This window comes from Rhincodon typus, chromosome 3 (genome assembly GCF_021869965.1).
Source record: "Rhincodon typus isolate 14 chromosome 3, sRhiTyp1.1, whole genome shotgun sequence".
Taxonomy (NCBI): Eukaryota; Metazoa; Chordata; class Chondrichthyes; order Orectolobiformes; family Rhincodontidae; genus Rhincodon; species Rhincodon typus.
Genome location: NC_063334.1, coordinates 66,782,273 through 66,801,490, shown reverse-complemented (window position 1 = coordinate 66,801,490; position 19,218 = coordinate 66,782,273). Strand labels below are relative to the sequence as shown.

Here is a 19,218-nt window from a genome sequence, read left to right as displayed (position 1 = left end):
GGTAACGTTCTGGGAACCTGGGTTAGAATCTCACACAGCAGGTGGTAGAATTGAAGTTCAGTTTAAACCTAGAATTAAAAGTCTGATGATAACAATATTGATCATTGTCACTTGTTGTGAAAAGCCCATCTGGTTCCTAATGTCCTTCAGAGATGGCAATTGCCATCCTTATCTGGTCTGGCCTACATGTGACTCCTGACCCACAACAAGACTATTAGAAATAGGGACAGGACTGGCCCCTCAAGCCTGCTCCACCATTCAGTAGGCTCATGGCTGATCCTTCCCTCCTCATATCCACTTTCCTGCCCTTTCTCCATAAACTGCGCATCTATGCAGCACTCTGCGTCATTAGCAGCTGAATTGTACTCAACCTCATGGCCTAGCATATCCCTTCTCTTCTGTTACCATCAAGTCTCAGGATTAACCCTGGTGCAATGAAGAGTGCAGGACGGCATGTCAGGAGCAGCACCAGAAATTAAAAATGAGGTGTCAACTTGAAGCCACGACAAAGAACTATTTGCATGCTAAACCACAAGTGATAGAGTTAAGCAATTCTCAGGCAACTGATCAAATCTAAGCTCTGCAGCCCTGCAACATCTAGTCATGATAATTAAAACAATGTACTGGAAGAGGAGGCTCCATAAACATCTCCATCCTCAGTATGGGGAGCCCAGCACATCAGTGCAAAAGATAAAGCTGAATCATTCACAACAATCTTGAGTGAGAAGTACAGTTGAATGATTCATCTTGCCTTCTCCCAGAGGTCCCCAGCATCATAGATGCCAATCTTCAACCAATTCAATACACTGCATATGATATCAAGAAACAATTGGATGCATTGGATATTGCAAAGAGCCCTGATAGGAGCATTCCAGCGATAGAACTCTAGAATTTACCGTGCCCCTTGCTGTTCCAGTGTAACTACAACATTAGCATCTACATGATAATGTGGAAGATTGCCCACATATGTCCTGTACACAAAGAGCAAGACAAATCTAACCCAGCTAATTACCAGTGCATCTGTCTATTCTCAATCACTTGTAAAGTAATGGAAGTTTTCATAAGGTGTTTGATCAAGCAGCACCTGCTGAGTGATAGGCTATTCACTGATGCTTGGTTTGGGCTCCACCAGGACCACTCAGCTCCTGATCTCATTGCACCATTAATTCAAACATGAACAAAGGAGCTGAATTCCCGAGATAAGGTGAGAGTGATTGTCCTAATCAACAAGACCTCAGTTGATATACCGTAGCATCAAGGAACCCTAGCAAAACTGGAATCAGTGGTAATGGGGGAAATGTCTTCACTAACTGGAATCATGCCTTTCACAAAGAAAGTAGTTGTTAGAGGTCAGACCTGGCTCCGTGACAACTCCGCAAGACTTCTTCAGGGGAATATACTTGGCCCAGCCATTTTCAGCTGTTTATCAGTGATGGTCCTTCGATCATAAGGTCAGAAGTGGCAATGTTCACTAGTGACCGGACCCTGTTAAGCATCATTTGCAGCTCCTCAGTTAATGAAGCAGTTCATGTCCAAATACAGTAAGATCTGGACAATATCCAGGTTTGGGCTGAAAAGTGGCAAGGAACTTCTGTGCCACACAAGTACCAGGCAATGACCATCTCCAACAAGAAAGAATTGAACCATCACTACTTGACCTTCTGTGCCCCAATATCAACATCCTGGTGGTTATCATTGACAAGGAACTAACCTGGACTAGTCGTGTAAATAATGTATCCACAAAGACAGCTTGAGGCTTGGAATCTTGCACAAAGTAACTTACCTCCTGACTTCCTAAAACCTGTCCACCATTTACAACTTGGAATACCCTTTGTAATGGTACTATGGGTTTACCCACAGCATGTGGTCTGCAGCCATTTAAGAAGGTAGCTTTCCACCATTTCTCAAGGATAGCTAGGGACAGGCAATAAATGCCAGCAACGTCCATGTCCTGTAAATGAGAAGAAAAAAGAAAACAATGGGCAAGTCAGAAGTGTAATGGAATAGACCCCACTTGTGTCGATGAGTGCTGTTCAATGTGTAAAGAAGCTTGATGCCATCCAGTATAAAGGAGTCCACTTGATTAGCACCACATCCACAAACATTTCCTTCCTCCAACACTAACATTTAGGAGCAATATTTACCATTTATGAGATCCACTTCTGAGATTCCTTAAAGATCATTAGACTGTATCTTCAAAGCCCGTGACTACTACTGTCTAAAAGAACACGGGCAGCACATAGATGGGAACACCACCACCTGTGAGCTCCCCCTTCTAACTTAGAAATATATCACTGTTCCTTCAGTGTCACTGGATTAAAATCCTGGAGTTCCCTCCCTAATGGCTCTGTAGGTGTACTTGCAGTAAATGGACGGCAGCTATTCTAGAAGGCAGCCTTCTTGAGGGCCACTAGTGATGGGTAATAAATGCTGGCCCAGCCAGTGATACCGGCATCCTATGAATTAGTATTTTTAAAAAATCCAGTGTGCATTGTTCTTATGTAGTTGTATTCATTCTTAAGTAAGGAGACCATAACTGTAGACAGTACTCCAAATCTGATCTGAGCAAAGGCTTGTACAACTGTAGTAGAAATTCTATACTTTTATATTCCACTTCCCTTGCAATAAACAATAAAATTTCATTTGCCTTCCTTATACTTGCTATACTTGGGCAGTAACTTGTGATTCATGTCTGGGAAACCCAAATCCAAACCTCTGCAATGCACAGATCTCAAGGAATGTTACCCAGATGCTTGTGTACTGCAGAGCTCTGCAAACTCTCTCCATTTATATAACATCCTGCTTTTTTATTTTTGCCAAGATGGACAGGTTAACATTCCCTCCAGGGTCAGCTATGAACCTGTTGGTCATGGAGCAGTCTCAAGGAAATGAAAGGCCTACTCCTGTTCCTGTTTCTTATGGTCTTATGGTTTTATAGTCTTAACTTGAAAGCCTCTTTGACTTTGGCTGCCTTAATGATTGAACCTATGAATCAGGAGCGGGACAAGTTCACTGTATAACTGAAGCATAACCTCTTTACTTTTGTATTCAATTCTTTTTCCAATAAATGATAACATTCTATTAACTTTCCTAATTACTTTCTGTACCTGCATACTAGCCTTTTGACCTTCACACACAAACTCTGTAACTCAGAGTTCTACAATCAGCAGGCTGAATCCAACACAGCCAATTACTGCCCCATCAGTTGACTCTCAATCATAAGTAGATGATGTCATCAAGAGTGCCTTCAAGCAGGACCTGCTCAGCAATAAGCTGCTGACTACAATCCAGTTTGGCTTCTGCCTGGGTTACTCAGCTCCTGACCTCATTACAGCTTTGGTTGAAGCATGGATAAAAGACCTGAAGTCCAGAGATGATGTCAAGGCCACATTTGACAGTACTATCAAGGACCCTGAGCAAAACCGGAGTCAGTGGGAATCAGGCGGAGAGTTTCCACTAGTTGAAGTCATACTTGGCACATAGGAAGATGGTTTTTGTTGTCAGAGCTCAGTCATCTCAACTCCAGGTTATCTCTGCAGGACAGTGTGAGGGTAGTGACCAGGGCTTAATGACCTTAAGCTTCTTCATTAATGAGCTTCTCTCTATCAGAAGGTCAGAAGTGGGGATGGTTAGCACCATTCACAATTCCTCAGATACTGAAGCAGCCTATGTCCAAATGCAGCAAGACCTGGACAATATCCAGACTTGGGCTGAGAATTGGCAAGTAATATTCGTGCCACACCAATGCATGACAATCACCTTTGACATTCAGTAGCATTACATCACTGAATTCCCCACTATCAAGATCCAGAGGATTACTATTGATCAGAAACTGAACTGAACTACCCATATAAATATGGTGGCTAGAAGAATATATCAGAGGCTAGGACTGCTGTACTGAGTACTCATCTCCTGATTCTGCAAAGCCTGCTCACCATCTACGAGGCACATGTCAGCAGTATGATGGAATACCCCTCACTTGCCTATATGAGTGCAGTTTCAATAGCACTGAAGAAACTTGATACCACCCAGGACAAAGCAGCCTGCTTGACTGGCAACATATCCACAGTCACTCCTCCACCACCAACAATCAGTAACAGTACTGCGTACCATCTGTATGATGAACAGCAAACATACACCAAGGCTCCTAAGACAACACCTTCCAAACACATGACCGCTTCCACTAACAGGACAAAGGCAGCAGATGCATGGCAACACTACCACCTGCAAGTTCTCCTCCAAACCACTCACTTGGAAATCCTGATTTAGAAATATGCTGCCGTTCCTTTGGGTGTCACTGGGCCAAATTCCTGGAATTCCCTTCAAATGACATGGGTCCACATGTGCTCATGGACAGCAGCAGTTCAGGAAAGCAGCTCATCACCACTTTCTCAGGTGCAACGAGAGTCGGGCCACAAATGCTGGCCCAACCAGCAATATCCCATCCCACAAGCGAATAAAAACAACTATACTCCATCAGCTGTATGTTCTCCACTCACTCAAAAGAGTTTGCACAGTGATGTACATGGGTTATAGCCTCTTCAGAATTTGTTTTCCTGCCTATCCCTGTAGCATTAGTATATTTAGCAACCAAACATTTGAACCTTCAACCAAGTCATTATTTTAGATTGTAAGTAGTTGTGACTCGAGCACCCATCCATTTGAACTTCCCTAGTTTTTATAAGAAAAATAGCAGACACTGAGCAGCTGTTTGCCTGTCTGCTTCCGTGTGATGTCACAGTCAATTTTTCTATCCCTTGTTTTCTGACCTAAAGGTCTGTTGTCGTTTGTATTTATCTTTTCCAAATTTTCTACCCCCTCACCTCCTTTCATGTTATGTTGGTACCCACTTGCAACAAAATGTGATATTTTGGAAGACATCAAGAGCTTACATGAAGGCAAATTGGGGATCAGACATTGGGTGGCTCTTTCTCTTGCTAAAATAAAACGTTGTGCTTAATGATTATTTTAATTATTGTACTTGATGTTTCTGTGATAACAAACTTTTGTCCAGTGTGATTTTTTTTTGTTCAGTGTTCTTTTCAGCAATACTTTTATGTTCTTAGAGACAAATGTAGCCATTTAAAATAGAATAATTATTGAAAGCTGGGCTCTTCATTAGTTTTAGTTGCATGTAAAAAGTTAGATGTAAAACTGCTTCTGAAATGTAAAAGATCAGAACAAAAACCAATTAAACTTAATTGGAATTTGATCGCAAATAAGCACTTTGGTGTTAAATATTAGAGTATTTCTCTACAAAACTGTCAGGCTGCTGTATGTTGAAAGTTTAAAGATGGTTATCTCACTGCAAAAACTTTACTGTGCAGAATGAAAATTAGAACAGATTTTGAATTTGTTGGATTTCTCCTCAAAATCTGAAATTCGTGTAATGCCATGTATTCAGAAACAGTGTTGTTATTCTAAAGTTTTTTGATCTTTGTTAACTTGTTTATCTAAAGAACAAAGAACAATACAGCACAGGAATACGTCTCTTGGTCCACCCTGCCTGTAACAACAATTGGTACCTTTTAAACTAAAAACCTTTCACTTCTAAGCAAGCAATCAGTATCCCTCTATTCCTTGCCTATTTATGTATCTGTCAAGATGCCTCTTAAATGTTGCTATTATATCAGCTTCTACCACCTCTGGCAGCACATTCCAGACACTTATTACCCACTGTATCAAAAAACTTGCCTCTTACATCTTTAAATGTTCCCCCTTTTACTTTAAACCTATGTTCCCTAGCAATTGACATTTCTACCCTCCAACTATCCATTCTAATCATGCCTCTCATAATTTTGTAAACTTGTATCGGGTCAGCCTTAGCCTCTGACATTCAAGTGAAAACAAGCGAAGTTTGTCCAGTGTCTTGTCATAATTAACACCATCCAAACCAGGCAACATCCTGATAATTTTTTTCTGTACCTTCTCTAAAATCTCCATACCCTACACTGACAGCCAGAACTGTATGCAATATTCTAAATGTGACCTAACTAAAGTTCTGTACAGCTGCAACATGACTTGCCAATTTTTATACTCTGTGCCCTGACACATGATGGCAAGTGTGCCATATTCCTTCTTGATTACCTTAACCACTTGTGTTGCCACTTTCAGGGGACTGTGGATCTATATACTTAGATCTCTCTGTATGTTAATGCTTCTAAAGTTCTGCCATTTCCTGTATACCTCCCTGCTGCATTAGATTTTCCAAAATGCATCACTTCGCATTTGTCTGGATTAAATTCCATGTGCTATTTCTCTGCCTGAGTCTCCAGCAATCTATATTCTGCTGTATCCTCCAGCAATCCTCCTCACTATCTGCAGCTTCCCTAATCTTTGTGTCATCTGCACACTTACTAATCGGACCACCTACATTCTCCTTCAAAGTATTTATATATGTATATAACAGACAACAGGGGTCCCAGCACAGATCACTGCGGAGCACCACTGGTCACAGATCTCCAGTCAGAAAAACACCCTTTCACACTATTCTCTGTTTTCTGTGACTAAGCCAGTTCTGTAGCTATCTAACTATATCACCGTGGATCCCATGTGACTTCAGTCTGCCATGAAGGACCTTGTCAAAGGTCTTGCTAAAGTCCATGTAGACAACATCTGCCCCCCTGCCCTCAATCATCCTTTGTCATTTCCTCAAAAAAAACTGTCAAGTTTGTGAAACACAGCATCTCCTGCACAGAACCATGATGTCTATTGCTAATAAGTCCATATTTTTCCAAACGTGAGTTATTCCTGTCCCTAAGAATTTTTTCCAATTAATTCCCGACCACTAACAGAAGGTTCACCGGCCTGTAATTTCCCAGATTATCCTTGTTGCCCTTCTTAAATAAAGAAACAACTTTAGCTATTTTCCAGTCCTCTTGGACTTCTGTTGTGACTAAAATCTGTGACAGATTTTGTGCAAGGCCCCAGCAATTTCCTCACCTGCCTCCCTCAGTATTCTGGCACAGATCTTAACAGTTCCTGCAGACTTGTCTACCTTAATGCTTTTCAAAACAATGTGAATGCCAATACAAGTTATTCGTTAGGACCTCACCCCATTCCACTGGTTCCATGCATAAATTTCCTCCCTTGTCCTTGAGTGGACCTCCCCTTTCCCTAGCTACCCGCTTGCTCCTTATATGCATATAAAATGCCTTGGGATTTTCCGTAATCTGTTTGCTGAGGACATTTGATGGCCCCTTTTAGCCCTCCTAACTCCTTGTTTAAGTTCTTTCCTGCTTTCTTTATATTCCTTGAGGGCTGCGCCTGTCTTCAGATTCTTAGTATCCTATTTTTGTATTCTAATGCCCATTAAGAAGAGTTAATTATTTCAACAACTAAGGCAGTATTTTATGAGTGGTGGGGCTGCCAAAAATGTCACCCTTAACTGTCAGGCTTTCCCATAGCCGTTTAACATAGAGGCCCCCGTTTGGAAAGGTGCTAGCTTATCTGGTCACAGTTGAATTGAATTGAATTGAATTGAATAATTTATAGTCACATGTATTCAATGTAAAAATACAGTGCCATCTGATTCAGTGGGTACTGCTGGGACTGCATTCAGTCAGGAGCTGGACGACAGGCAAATTAATTGAGGGATTCTCAGTGGGCTCAGGAATAGAAGGCCTCTGTAAAGTGGGGACTGAGGTGGGGATGGGCTGCACAGGCCTTGATGGGCAGACCTTTGGGAGACAACTCCCACTTTTTCTTATCCAAAGACCCAAACAGGTTTACCTGGTAGGCTTCCTGCCCATTGCCAACCACCTCCTCACAGTGGAAAATTGTGGCTGCAAAGAAGAAGCTATTAGTTGACCACTTAAGAGCCTCGATTGGCAGAAAGTTGCATGACTGCCGGAGTCATTGGCCTCTACTCAGTAAGTCATATTCAAACTAGGAACAAGCAGGTGGGTAAGAAACATGAAAGGCATCCATGGTGTTTGATGGTGGTTCTTCCTCCCCAGATTTCAAATATATCCACAAGAGACTGCAAAATTCTTCTCTTAATGTAATGTAGAGGTGATTGAACGTTCTTCATTTGGAAGCAAGAAAGACCTTTACTGGTTCAGTTGTTGTTCATAAATTCAGATTAATTACAATGCATTGTAATTTGAGGAGATGTATTCACTTTAACTGGTTAAGTTTGTTATGACTGATTAACCACTTTTTCCTGAAATACAATCTTACCTAATAAACTGTGTCACACTTATCAAATTGGAAGTATGTTTTGCACTGAACATCATTCCTCATACAATTTACCACAGAAGAAATGTTTTGAAGATTTCCTTTGAATTCTGTGTGCATGATAGGGTAAAGAACAATGGAATAGAAATAGCAAATTCAAAATGTTGGCAACTTTTGCAAGGAATTGTTTTCATAAACCCTGGGCAGGATTTGTCTGCCTCAAGGTCTTTCATGGTTCCTGTCAGTCGAAAACAGCTGGGAAACATCTGGCATCCATTTTTCAGTATCACTTGGAAAGAATTTCACATGTAAATAAAACCAATATAAAAGCACAGCCCTGTGAACACTAGCTCTTGTACACTGGATCTAAAAAAGCACAATGGATTCCCTGTATTGTTAGTAGGCTGTTAGTTAGCTATGACATTTTTGTACGTTTGGTAAGCTGCAAGTTATTTTCCTATCACTAAAAAATCATGCATTGTTTATGAGTCTATAAACAAGTATATATTTAGACAGTATATTGATCATAACTTGATAAATGTTTTTTTCCATAGGCATTGATTACAGTATTTAAATTTGGCTTTAAGTTGAAAACTGCTTATAAAAGTTTGAGGCTAAGTGTAGAAAGACAATCCATTAATTCTTGTGTCTGTGTGACTATTTTTTTTTTCTTTAAGCAGTTAAATATGTAAGATCCACTAGTACTTAAAATAGTGATTATTGCTTCCTTGTTCATATGGGGAAATCTTTTGAAATATTTTATTTGTGAAATATCAGACCTGATTTTTCACAGCCAGGCCTGCCATACTTTCCTCCAATCAAGCAATTTGGAGGGCAGTTGTGGGCCTTTCATCAAAATGAAGACCCTAGAAGCCCAAGGCAAGTTGCAGCCAATCATTGGCCAGCAGTTCTTGCAGTTCTAACACTTGGCAGCCCCAAAAATCCTTAGACAGCAACTTCTAACTCATGATCACTTCCATCTAGAAGAACAAGGGAAACAGATATGTGGGAACATCATCATCTGTAAGTTTTCCTCCAAGCTGCTCCCCTACTTGACTTGGAAATATGTCACTGTTCCTTCACTGTGACTGGTTCAAAATCTGGAATTCCCTGTCTAAGGACATTGTAAATCTACACACAGCACATGGACTGCAGTGATTCAAGAAGGCAGCTCACCATCACCTTCTCAAGGGCAACTAGGGGCTGGCAATAAATGCCGACTAACCAGCGATGTCTACATCCCATGAGTGGATAAAAAAATGTAACACATTAAATTCAAACTTTGGTCTGTCTTGGCAGAGGCACAATTCGCTGAATTATCTTTTTTAGTGCTGTTAAAGGAAGTAATTCTTGTATCCAGAAAGGTTAAGGAGCTTGTATTTTTGCGAGAATAGATTATTCTAAGAACAGTTTCTGAACTTTTTTTTTTACTAGTTATTTTAATTTAAGTTTCTAGTTCAAACTGGCCTTCGGGAGGTACATCATCAATCAGCAGTGGAATAAAAGCGAAAGGTACAGCCGATGTGTACAGTAAATTCAGACCTGTGAAAAGAGTTTCACCTCTCAAGCACCAACCAGAAAGCCCTGAAAATGATAGAGATACTGAACAGCATAAACTCAAGGGTAACTATAAAAAGCAAGATGATACTGAAAATCCAAGTGAACCTAATACCTTGTGTTACAACAATGGACAGTTATTTAAAATCAAAGACACTGGCACTAGCATTTTGCTTGGTGAACTTGAACATTATGATTTGGATATGGATGAAATTTTGGATGTGCCTTATATTAAAGTAAACCACTTTCCTTCCCAAAGATGTAGTCCTTTCACAAAGGTTGCCTCAGAGAAAAGGCCAGGCATGGAAATGAGAGACGATGGCAACAGGATTTGCTCAGCAGTGAAGCATGAGAATTCACCAACCAACGTAACGCAATTTTGTATTCTGTCACCAGTAAATAGTTTGGAGTTGAGGAAAGCAAAACCAGTTGTCACAAAACCTCATAGGCATGCAACTGACAGCATAGAGGGCTCCGAATCACCAGATGGCTGTGATGCAATACATAATGCTGAAGCTGAGGGTAAAGATTTGAGTAGCAGAACTTCAAGCTTGTTTGTTAATTCACATGGACATAAGATTAGCGGTACTATGCAAAACTCTCGTCCAAAGACATTGTCTCTGCAAACCCCAACTGAGAGTAAACTAGAAGAAGGAAATGCTAATAAAAATGGGATTAGCATGGGAAGACCTGGAGAGACAAGTGAGGAAGCAAAAAACGTCAAAAGTATTTTAAACATAGTCAGAGAAGGACAGATTTCGTTGCTGGTAAGTAGACTATTGCGTTTGTTTGTAAATGTTGTAAAAATACAAAGTAGCCAAAAAGCGAAATAGTTGGATGCTAAAGTCAAGTTTTTATTTTTTGTTCTGTTTTTTAAATTCTGTTTTATGCCGATTCTGGAATTGCTTGTATTCTAAGAGTCCCAGGAATTTTCAACATTGTTGAACAACAAAACTGAAGATGGCTTTTTAACAATAATCTTTAATTTTTAGAAAGCTAAAACCTACCTCACAATTGTATGCAGAAATGCTGCACCATTATCTGATTTGATAACCTGAACAGAGAAAGCAGCACTTCTTTTTTGGTGGTCAATAAAGCTTTCCAATTATTAAAGAAGTAAACTGAAGTTCTTTTATATGTTGTTTTGTTGATGTTTTAAGTGAACATTGACTGCTGTCCACAAAAGGTCAATTTTTTAAGAGTACTGTTACTTTCAGGAGGTACTACAAGACAATAAACAGTAGAAGAGCTTTAATTGTATTATTGTGGATCACATCCCTACAGTTATTCCCAAATTAATTTTCAGTTGTGAATCTGACGGAACTCATGATGAGAACACTGGGGCCTCTGTGATACTTAGTATTCACTAGAATTTGTGACGTTACAAGTTTGTACAACAGTGCCATAGTTACTTAACCTGTATCCAAGGTTCTGGTCAGTTCCAGCCATGGAATCAAGCAGCTTGCTAATCTGTTTCCAAATAAGCTGCTTTGAATGAGGACACTACAGTATTAAGACAAAATTGGGTAATAATTTGGATTAAGTATTTTGCCTTATTTTAAATAATTTTTACAATTAATTCTGAAGCTGCTGTTAATTACAAAGAGTTCTGTCATCATCATTTCAAAATATGTGTTAATTTGCATGTTTTAAAGTTTCAGTAACAATTAAAATGCAATTTCCTAGACTTTGTATGAATACCTTTGGTTATGTCAGAGTGTTCAAGAAACATGGAGTGATAAGTTGGCCATTTGTCAATTATACCATAATGAAGGTAAAGAAGAAGGTCCTCTTCCCCCCCAAGTCTAGTCATAAAGAATATTGCTCCGCATAGTTTGGGATTGCCGTCTTGGGCACAACTTGTAAACCAGGTCTGTAAATGCACCTAATATTTGTCAATATCATATTTCCTGGAAACCTAGAAGCAGTACAAACAATCAGAATCAAATTAAAACATTGAACTTGCATCATAGTATATACATTAGAGTTCAAGTTTCAACTCCTTTCCCCATCATTCATATATATAGTATAACATGGTTAAGAGCTTTTAATCAGATAAACTTTTCAGTTTTCAATATGGTTTGTGCGAACGCAGAAGAATGCATTTAAAGAAGCTCTTAAAGGGAGCAAAAGATGCAACTGTGGTGGGGCCATTATTACAGAAAGTGGCATACTCAAACTTAGAGACCGATTAATAGTTGAGATTTGGATATATTATACCTGTATGAGTAACTCACTTTAATTCAAATTTCCACAGTTTCCTGGGCTTCTTTGGTTGGTGTTTCAATTCCGTATCTCTCTGGGTGAAAATATACAGGAACTGTATCATTAACTGCAGGCTGTTAATGTAGCATAAATCCAGTGTGCTGGTACTTCAAAGTGTGCTTATTTTGTTGTTACAGAAAAAAAGGTAAAGGGATCTAGTGTGCTACATTTAAGTTTTATTGGATGTCAGAACATTGCATTATTGCAAATATCATGTTCGTGTCAGATAATTTTTTTCTAAAATATAAGTGCAATAAGCAGTCAGTTGCTTAGGGGATATAATACAACAACAACTTGAAGAATCCTGCATGAAATTTCAATGTATTATCTCAATCCAGCTTAGTTCAGTAATAGTTTGTAAATTCGCTCTCTAATATCCTTTATTTGTTCATGAGATGTTGGCATCACTGGGTGGGCCAGCATTTATTGCCCATCCAAATAGCCCTTGAACTGAGTGGCTTGCTTTCAGAAGACAGTTAAGAGTCAATTACATTGCTGTGGGTCTGGAGTTACATGTAGGCCAGACCAAGTAAGGACAATCTTACTTCCTAAGGACATTAGTAAACCAGATCAGTTTTATGATGATTGATAGTGTTTACATGGTGGCTATGCTTTATTATGCTAGCTTTTTAAAATCTGGAGTTTTAGTGAATTCTTATTCACAGACATGATGAGATGTAAACCCCACGTACCCAGAACATTAGCCTGGCTCCCCAGATTTCTAGCCCAGTGACATTAACAACATGCCAGTGCCCTCCACAACATTTCTTGCATATTTTACTGTATGTATACTGCACAAGCATTTACTGCCTTGTTGTCAGAAAGTGCTGCTACTGTGATTCACTAATTTTTTTTTCAGTCACCTGCCAAGAGAAAATAAATGGCATTCTGATCAAATCTGTGATTAGATACATTAAGTTTTCCCACACGCCAGCACCTGTAACTCACCTTTGACTCATGCCCCTCAGAGTGTACTTATCCTTTTGTGTCAAAGAGTGGGATTTCCAATTCAGTTCTAAAATAAAATTGGCCAGAGATTGAAAGAATTGCTGGACTTTACACGGAAACTCCATTTAAAACAAAGACTTCAGGCAGAGTCAGGAAACACCTTACATGTCTTTTCATGATTCATCTTGGTCCCAAAGTGGCATCTAAGCATTGGCAGCATACAAAATAGGAACATAAATATACTCTCAAGCTTGCTCCACCATTCAGTAAGATCCTTTTCCTCTTGTCCAATATCCTTGAACGTTCAGTTCTCAGTCCTGGTCACAGTACAGCCATATTTCTGGCAATTAGATCATACCTGTGCAGCCCTATTTGAGTCTTTAGATCATCTACCTTATTGCAAATGCTGCATGCATTCAGGTAGAGTGCCCTTTGTCATTTTGACATCATTCCACTTTCAAAACATATTCAATGCTCAGCTTTGTTTTCCCAGTCTTCTAGTTGAAATCCAAGATCAGCCATCATATTGATTGATGGAGCAGGCTCAATGGATTGTATTGTGTACTGCTGCTCCTATTTCTTACGTTATGGGGTTTGTGGTGATGAAGTTAGATGAGGAAGAAAGGGAAGAGACTTGAACGGTGCATAATCACTAACAGGAACAGGCTCGGCTGTATGTTTTGTGTAACTGTTTCATTTTAATATGTAAGCCTCATTCCTATTTGTTTTCCACTGATATACCAGGAACTGTACCTACCGTCCCCTGGCATAAATACCAAAGGACATATACTCTTCTGAATGCATGAACTATTGTTTTGTTTAAAGACATAATCTATAAATTCTTCTTCTATGAAATCTTTAGCATGGGGATACACATCACTTAAATTCATGAATAAAAACCAAAAGAACAGCGGATGCTGTAAATCAGGAACAAAAACAAAGTTGCTGGAAAAGCTCAGCAGGTCTGGCAGCATCTGTGAAGGAAAAAACAGAGTTAACGTTTTGGGTCCGGTGACCCTTCCTCAGAACTGATGGTGGCTGGGAAAATGTCAGTTTATATGCAGGAAATAGGGTGGTGGGTGGGATAGGGAATAAACGACAGGATGGAGCCTTAAGAGACAGAAAAACAGTTGGACAGAAAAAGGAGTTGATAATGATCAGGCTGGGAGGGTGAATAGTTGTTAATGGGGACTATTAGTGACTAAAAGCAGGTAGTGTATTGACAGAGATAACAAGGTGTAGAGCTGGATGAACACAGCAGGCCAAGCAGCATCAGAGGAGCAGGAAGACCAACACTGCGGGCCTAGACCCTTCTTCAGAAATGGATTGTATTGGCAGGCTATGTGATATCAAGCCCTGGTGTGTTGGGTAGCGGGCTGGGACATGGGAGAGTTTAGGTCCTAAAAGTTATTTAGTTGTCATTTTTTTTAATTGTTTATATAAAAGTTATTATTTAGTTCAATTAGTTTAGGACCTAAATTGTCCCATGTCCCAGCCCCCTACCCCACACACCAGGCCTAAAATTATTGAACTAAATAATAACTTTTATATAAATGATAATAAAATAATAACTAAATAACTTTTAGGGCCTAAACTCTCCCATGTCCCAGCCCCTTACCCCACACATCAGGCCTTGTTATCAGATAGCCTGCCAATACCCTACCAGCTGTTAGTCACTCACAGTCCCCATTAATAACTATTCACCCTCCCAACCTGATCGTTATCAACTCCTTTGTCTGTCCAACTGTTTTTCTCTCTCTTAAGACTCTATCCTATCGTTTACTCCCTACCCCACCCACCTCCCTATTTTCTGCATAGAAACTGACGTTTTCCCAGCCACCATCAGTTCTGAGGAAGGGTCACCGGACTCAAAATGTTAACTCTGTTTTTTCCTTCACAGATGCTGCCAGACTTGCTGAGCTTTTCCAGCAACTTAAGTTCATGACTTTGGTAGAGGAGAGCTTTTACATTTGAATGCTCTTAATTCTGAATTCCAAAGATTAAATGCGTTTATGTGAACATACTTTTCTGTTCCATTCATGGAATGCTAATGAATTGAATTGTTCCTAATTTTCAAAAATTGATAAACTGATTCAATTTATCAGTTGATAAATGTTCTCGATGTGCTAATTCAGGGCAAGTAGAAAGTATATTATATCACAATGTCTAATTTTATCAAAACTCAAAGAATTATCTTCGCAAGACATACTCCTTACTTCTCTGAAACCATTCAACACTTCTTAGATACACCTATTCAGATCGCTTAACTTGACAAAGAACTGCAATAACATAGTGTGGAGCTGGAGGAACACAGCAGGCCAGGCAGCATCAAAGGAACAGTAAAGCTGACGTTTCGGGTCGGGACCCTTCTTCAGAAATGGGGGAGAGGTAGGGGGCTCTGAAATAAATAGAGAGAGGAGGGGTAGGTCTGGGGAAGGTAGGTGGGATGGTGATAGGTGAGTGCAGATAGGCAATGGTGGGGGTTGGTCAGTGAAGTAGGAGGAGCGGATAGGTGGGAGAAAAGTCGGACAGGTCAAGGAGGCGAGGATGAGAGGGAGGGTTGCTCATTGGATGAGGTCGGGGGTGGGGAGACCTTGAAGCTAGTAAAGTCTACCTTGAGACCATTGGGTTGCAGGCTCCCAAAGCGGAATACGAGGTGCTGCTCCTCCAGTTTCCGGATGGCATCGTTGTGACACTGGAGGAGGCCCAGGATGGACATGTCGTCCAGGGAGTGGGAGGGAGAGTTGAAGTGGTTCGCAACTGGAAGAAGTTGTCGTTTGTCGCGAACTGAGCGCAGGTGCTCTACAAAGTGGTCTCTGAGCCTCCGCTTGGTCTCACCGATGTAAAGGAGGCCACATCGGGAGCTGCGGATGCAATAGACCACAGTAACGGATGTGCAGGTGAACCTCTGTCTGATGTGAAAGGTTTGTTTGGTGCTTTGGATGGAGGTGAGCGGGGAGGTGTAGGGTCAGGTTCCTGCGGTTACAGGAAGAGGTGTCAAGGGTGGTGGAGTTAGTGGGGAGTGTGGAGCGGACAAGGGAGTCGCGAAGAGAGCGGTCCCTCCGGAAGACAGATAAGGGTGGGGAGGGAAATATATATTTGGTTGTGGGGTCAGATTGCAGGTGGCGGAAGTGGCGGAGAATGATGCGTTGAATCCAGAGGTTAATGGGGTGATACGTGAGGACAAGGGGAATTCTGTCTTTGTTTTTGTTGTGGGGAGGGAGTGTGAGGGCTGAGGTGCGGAAAACGCAAGAAATGCGGTCAAGAGCGTTTTCGACCACTGAAGGGGGAAGTTGTGATCCTGGAAATACAAGGACATCCGGGATGTTCGGGAGAGGAATGCCTCATCTTGGGAGCAGATGAGGCGGAGGAATTGGGAGTAGGGGATCGCATTCTTGCATTTCTGTTCTGCTGATGCTGTCTGGCCTGCTGTGTTCCTCCAGCTCTACACTGTGTTATCTCAGACTCCAGCATCAGCAGTTCTTACTACTATCTCTGAAAGAACTGCAATGCTGTGTTTAAAATTATTCAACAAACAAACCTGCCCCTTGTTGATTAATGTAGCAGAGTTTAATAGAAACAAGTTCTCTGCATGTACTCAGAGTTAAATTATGTTGCAAATAGAACACAAATGACATGTCAGCTAAACTCTTTATGCCCTGACAATCTAGAATTGCAATTTAAGTATTTATGATCTTTTGCCAACCAATTTCATCATTTAATATTTCGCTCCCAGTTTGGTGGCATTTTATGAAGTATGAACTCTGTGTAAAGTGTATATATATATAGAAAAATTATAGCAAGATGTTGATAAGACATTGACTAAAGTCAGATAAAGATACAACAGAGGAACATGTTATCTCCAATTTGAAAGCCTAAAAGGCTGTACACATTGTAGCACAATAGATTCAAGACAGCTGAGCAAATGGATTAAAATTGTGGGAATTCAGGAACCTTTCCGATGTCCCTGACTCCTTCACATGCAGGAAGTGTGTCCAGCTGCATCTTCTGTCCAATCGCCTCCGGCTGGCTTTGCTTCAGAGCATCCACAAGGCTGAGGAAATCATGGATTGCACGTTCAGTAAGTTGATCACACCGCAGATAAAAATCACTGAGGAAGATAGGGAATGGGTGACCACTAGCCAGAGGAAGAGTAGGAAGGCAGTGCAAGGGTCCCTATGGTCATCTTCCTCCAAAACAGGTAGACTATTTTGGAAAATGTTGGGGGAAATGGCTCACCAGGGAAAGACAGCAGCAGTCGGGTTCATGGCACCGTGGCTGGCTCTGTTGCATAGGAGGGCAGGAAAAAGAGTGGCAGAGCTATAGTGATAGGGGATTCAGTTGAAAAGGAGTCAGCAAAGGTTCACCAGACTGATTCCTGGGATGGCAGGACTGACATGAAGAAAGGCTGGATTGACTGAGCTTGGATTCACTGGACTTCAGAAGAATGGGATCTTATAGAAACATATAAAATCCTGATAGGACTGGATAGGGTAGGGTAGATAGGGTAGATGCGGGAAGAATGTTCCTGATGCTGGAGGCATCCAGAACGAGGAGTTACAGTCTAAGAATAAGGGGTAAGCCATTCAGGATTGAGATGAGAAGAATTTCGTCACTCAACAGTAATGAACTGTTGGAATTCTCTACCACAGAAAGCTGTTGGGACCAGTATGTCAGGTATATTCAAGAGGGAGTTGGACGTGGCCCTTGCAGGTAACGGGATCAAGGGGTATAGAGAGAAAGTGGGATACTGAAATTGCATGATCAGCCATGATTGTATTGAATGGTGGCGCAGGCTTGAACAACCAAAAGGCCTAATCCCGCACCTGTTTTCTGTGTTTCTATTATCATTCAAAAAGCCTAGCATATTTAAAGGATATGAATGAAAGGGCTTATCATAATCTTTCAGTGTTCTGTTTGTACAGGGGAAGTGCCAGAGAAGTTGAGCAACAAATGTGACATCATGTTCAACAAAGGGTGCAGGATATTCCTGTTAACCACAAGCTGGTCAGTTTACCTCAGTCATTGGCAGATGAGAAACAAACAATAGGGATATAGAGATGCTTGCATTGAAGAGAGCCAGCAGAGACTTATGAAATATCATGGCTGATTAACATAATTACATTTTTTTAACTAACAATGTTAATGAAATGAATGTAATGGATGTTATAGAGTCGTAGACATGCACAACACGGAAACAGACCCTTCAGTCTAATTCGTCCATGCCAACCAGATACCCTGGATAAATCTAGTCCCATCTGCCAGCATTTGGCCCATATCCCCCTAAACCATCCAAATGCCTTTTAAATGTTGTAATTATACCAGCCTCCACCACTTCTTCTGGCATCTCATTCCATACACACACAACCCACTGCGTGAGAAAGTTGCCCCATAGGTCCCTATTAAATCTTTCTCCTCTCACCTTAAACCTATGCCTTCCAGTTTTTGACTCGCCCACCCCAAAGTAAAGACCTTGTCTATTTACACTATCCATGCCCCTCATGATTTTATAAACCTCTTTCAGGTCACCTGTCAGCCTTCGATGCTCCAGGGAGAAAAAGCCCCAACCTATTCAGTCTCTCTCTATAGCTTAAACTCTCCAACCTGGCAAGATCCTTGTAAATCTTTTCTGAACCCTTTCAAGTTTCACAGCATCTTTCCTATAGCCGGGTGACCAGAATTGCACACAGTATTCAAAAAGTGGCCTAACCAACATTCTGTACAGCCACAACATGACCTCCCAACTCCTATACTCAATGTACTGTCCAAAAAAGGCAAGCAATACCACATAGTTTCTTCAATATCCTATCTACCTGCGACTGCACTTTCAAGGAACTATGAGCCTACACTCCAAGGTCTCTTTGTTCAACAACACTCCCCAGGACCTTACCAATAAGTGTATAAGACCTGCCCTAATTTGCCTTCTAAAATGCAGCACCTCACATTTAACTAAATTAAACTCCATCTGCCACTTCTTGGCCCATTGACCTATCTGATCAAGATTCCATTGTATTCTGAGGTAATCTTCTTCGCTGTCCACTGCACTTCAATTTTGGTATCATCTGCAAACTTATTAACCATAGCTCCTATGCTCACATCTAATCATTTATAAAAATGACGATAAGCAGTGGACCCAGCACAGATCGTTGTGGCACACCACTGGTCACAGGCCTCCAGTCTGAAAAGCAACCCTCCATCACCTCCCTCTGTCTTCTACCTTTGAACCAGTTCTGTATCCAAATGGCCAGTTCTCCCTGTATTCCATGTGAT

At 40.9% G+C, this 19,218-nt stretch overlaps 1 protein-coding gene across 4 annotated transcripts in view; it reads left to right on the top strand.

Moving 5' to 3' along the window:
* The window catches only part of LOC109911791 (synuclein, alpha interacting protein), a 121,428-nt gene that overhangs the window by 68,624 nt on the left and 33,586 nt on the right, over positions 1-19,218 (top strand). For all 4 annotated transcript variants that reach the window (XM_048595131.1, XM_020511172.2, XM_048595130.1 and 1 more), the window contains one exon: positions 9,628-10,502. In XM_048595131.1, coding sequence (XP_048451088.1) covers positions 9,628-10,502 — 875 coding nt within the window. The remainder of the gene's footprint in view (positions 1-9,627; positions 10,503-19,218) is intronic.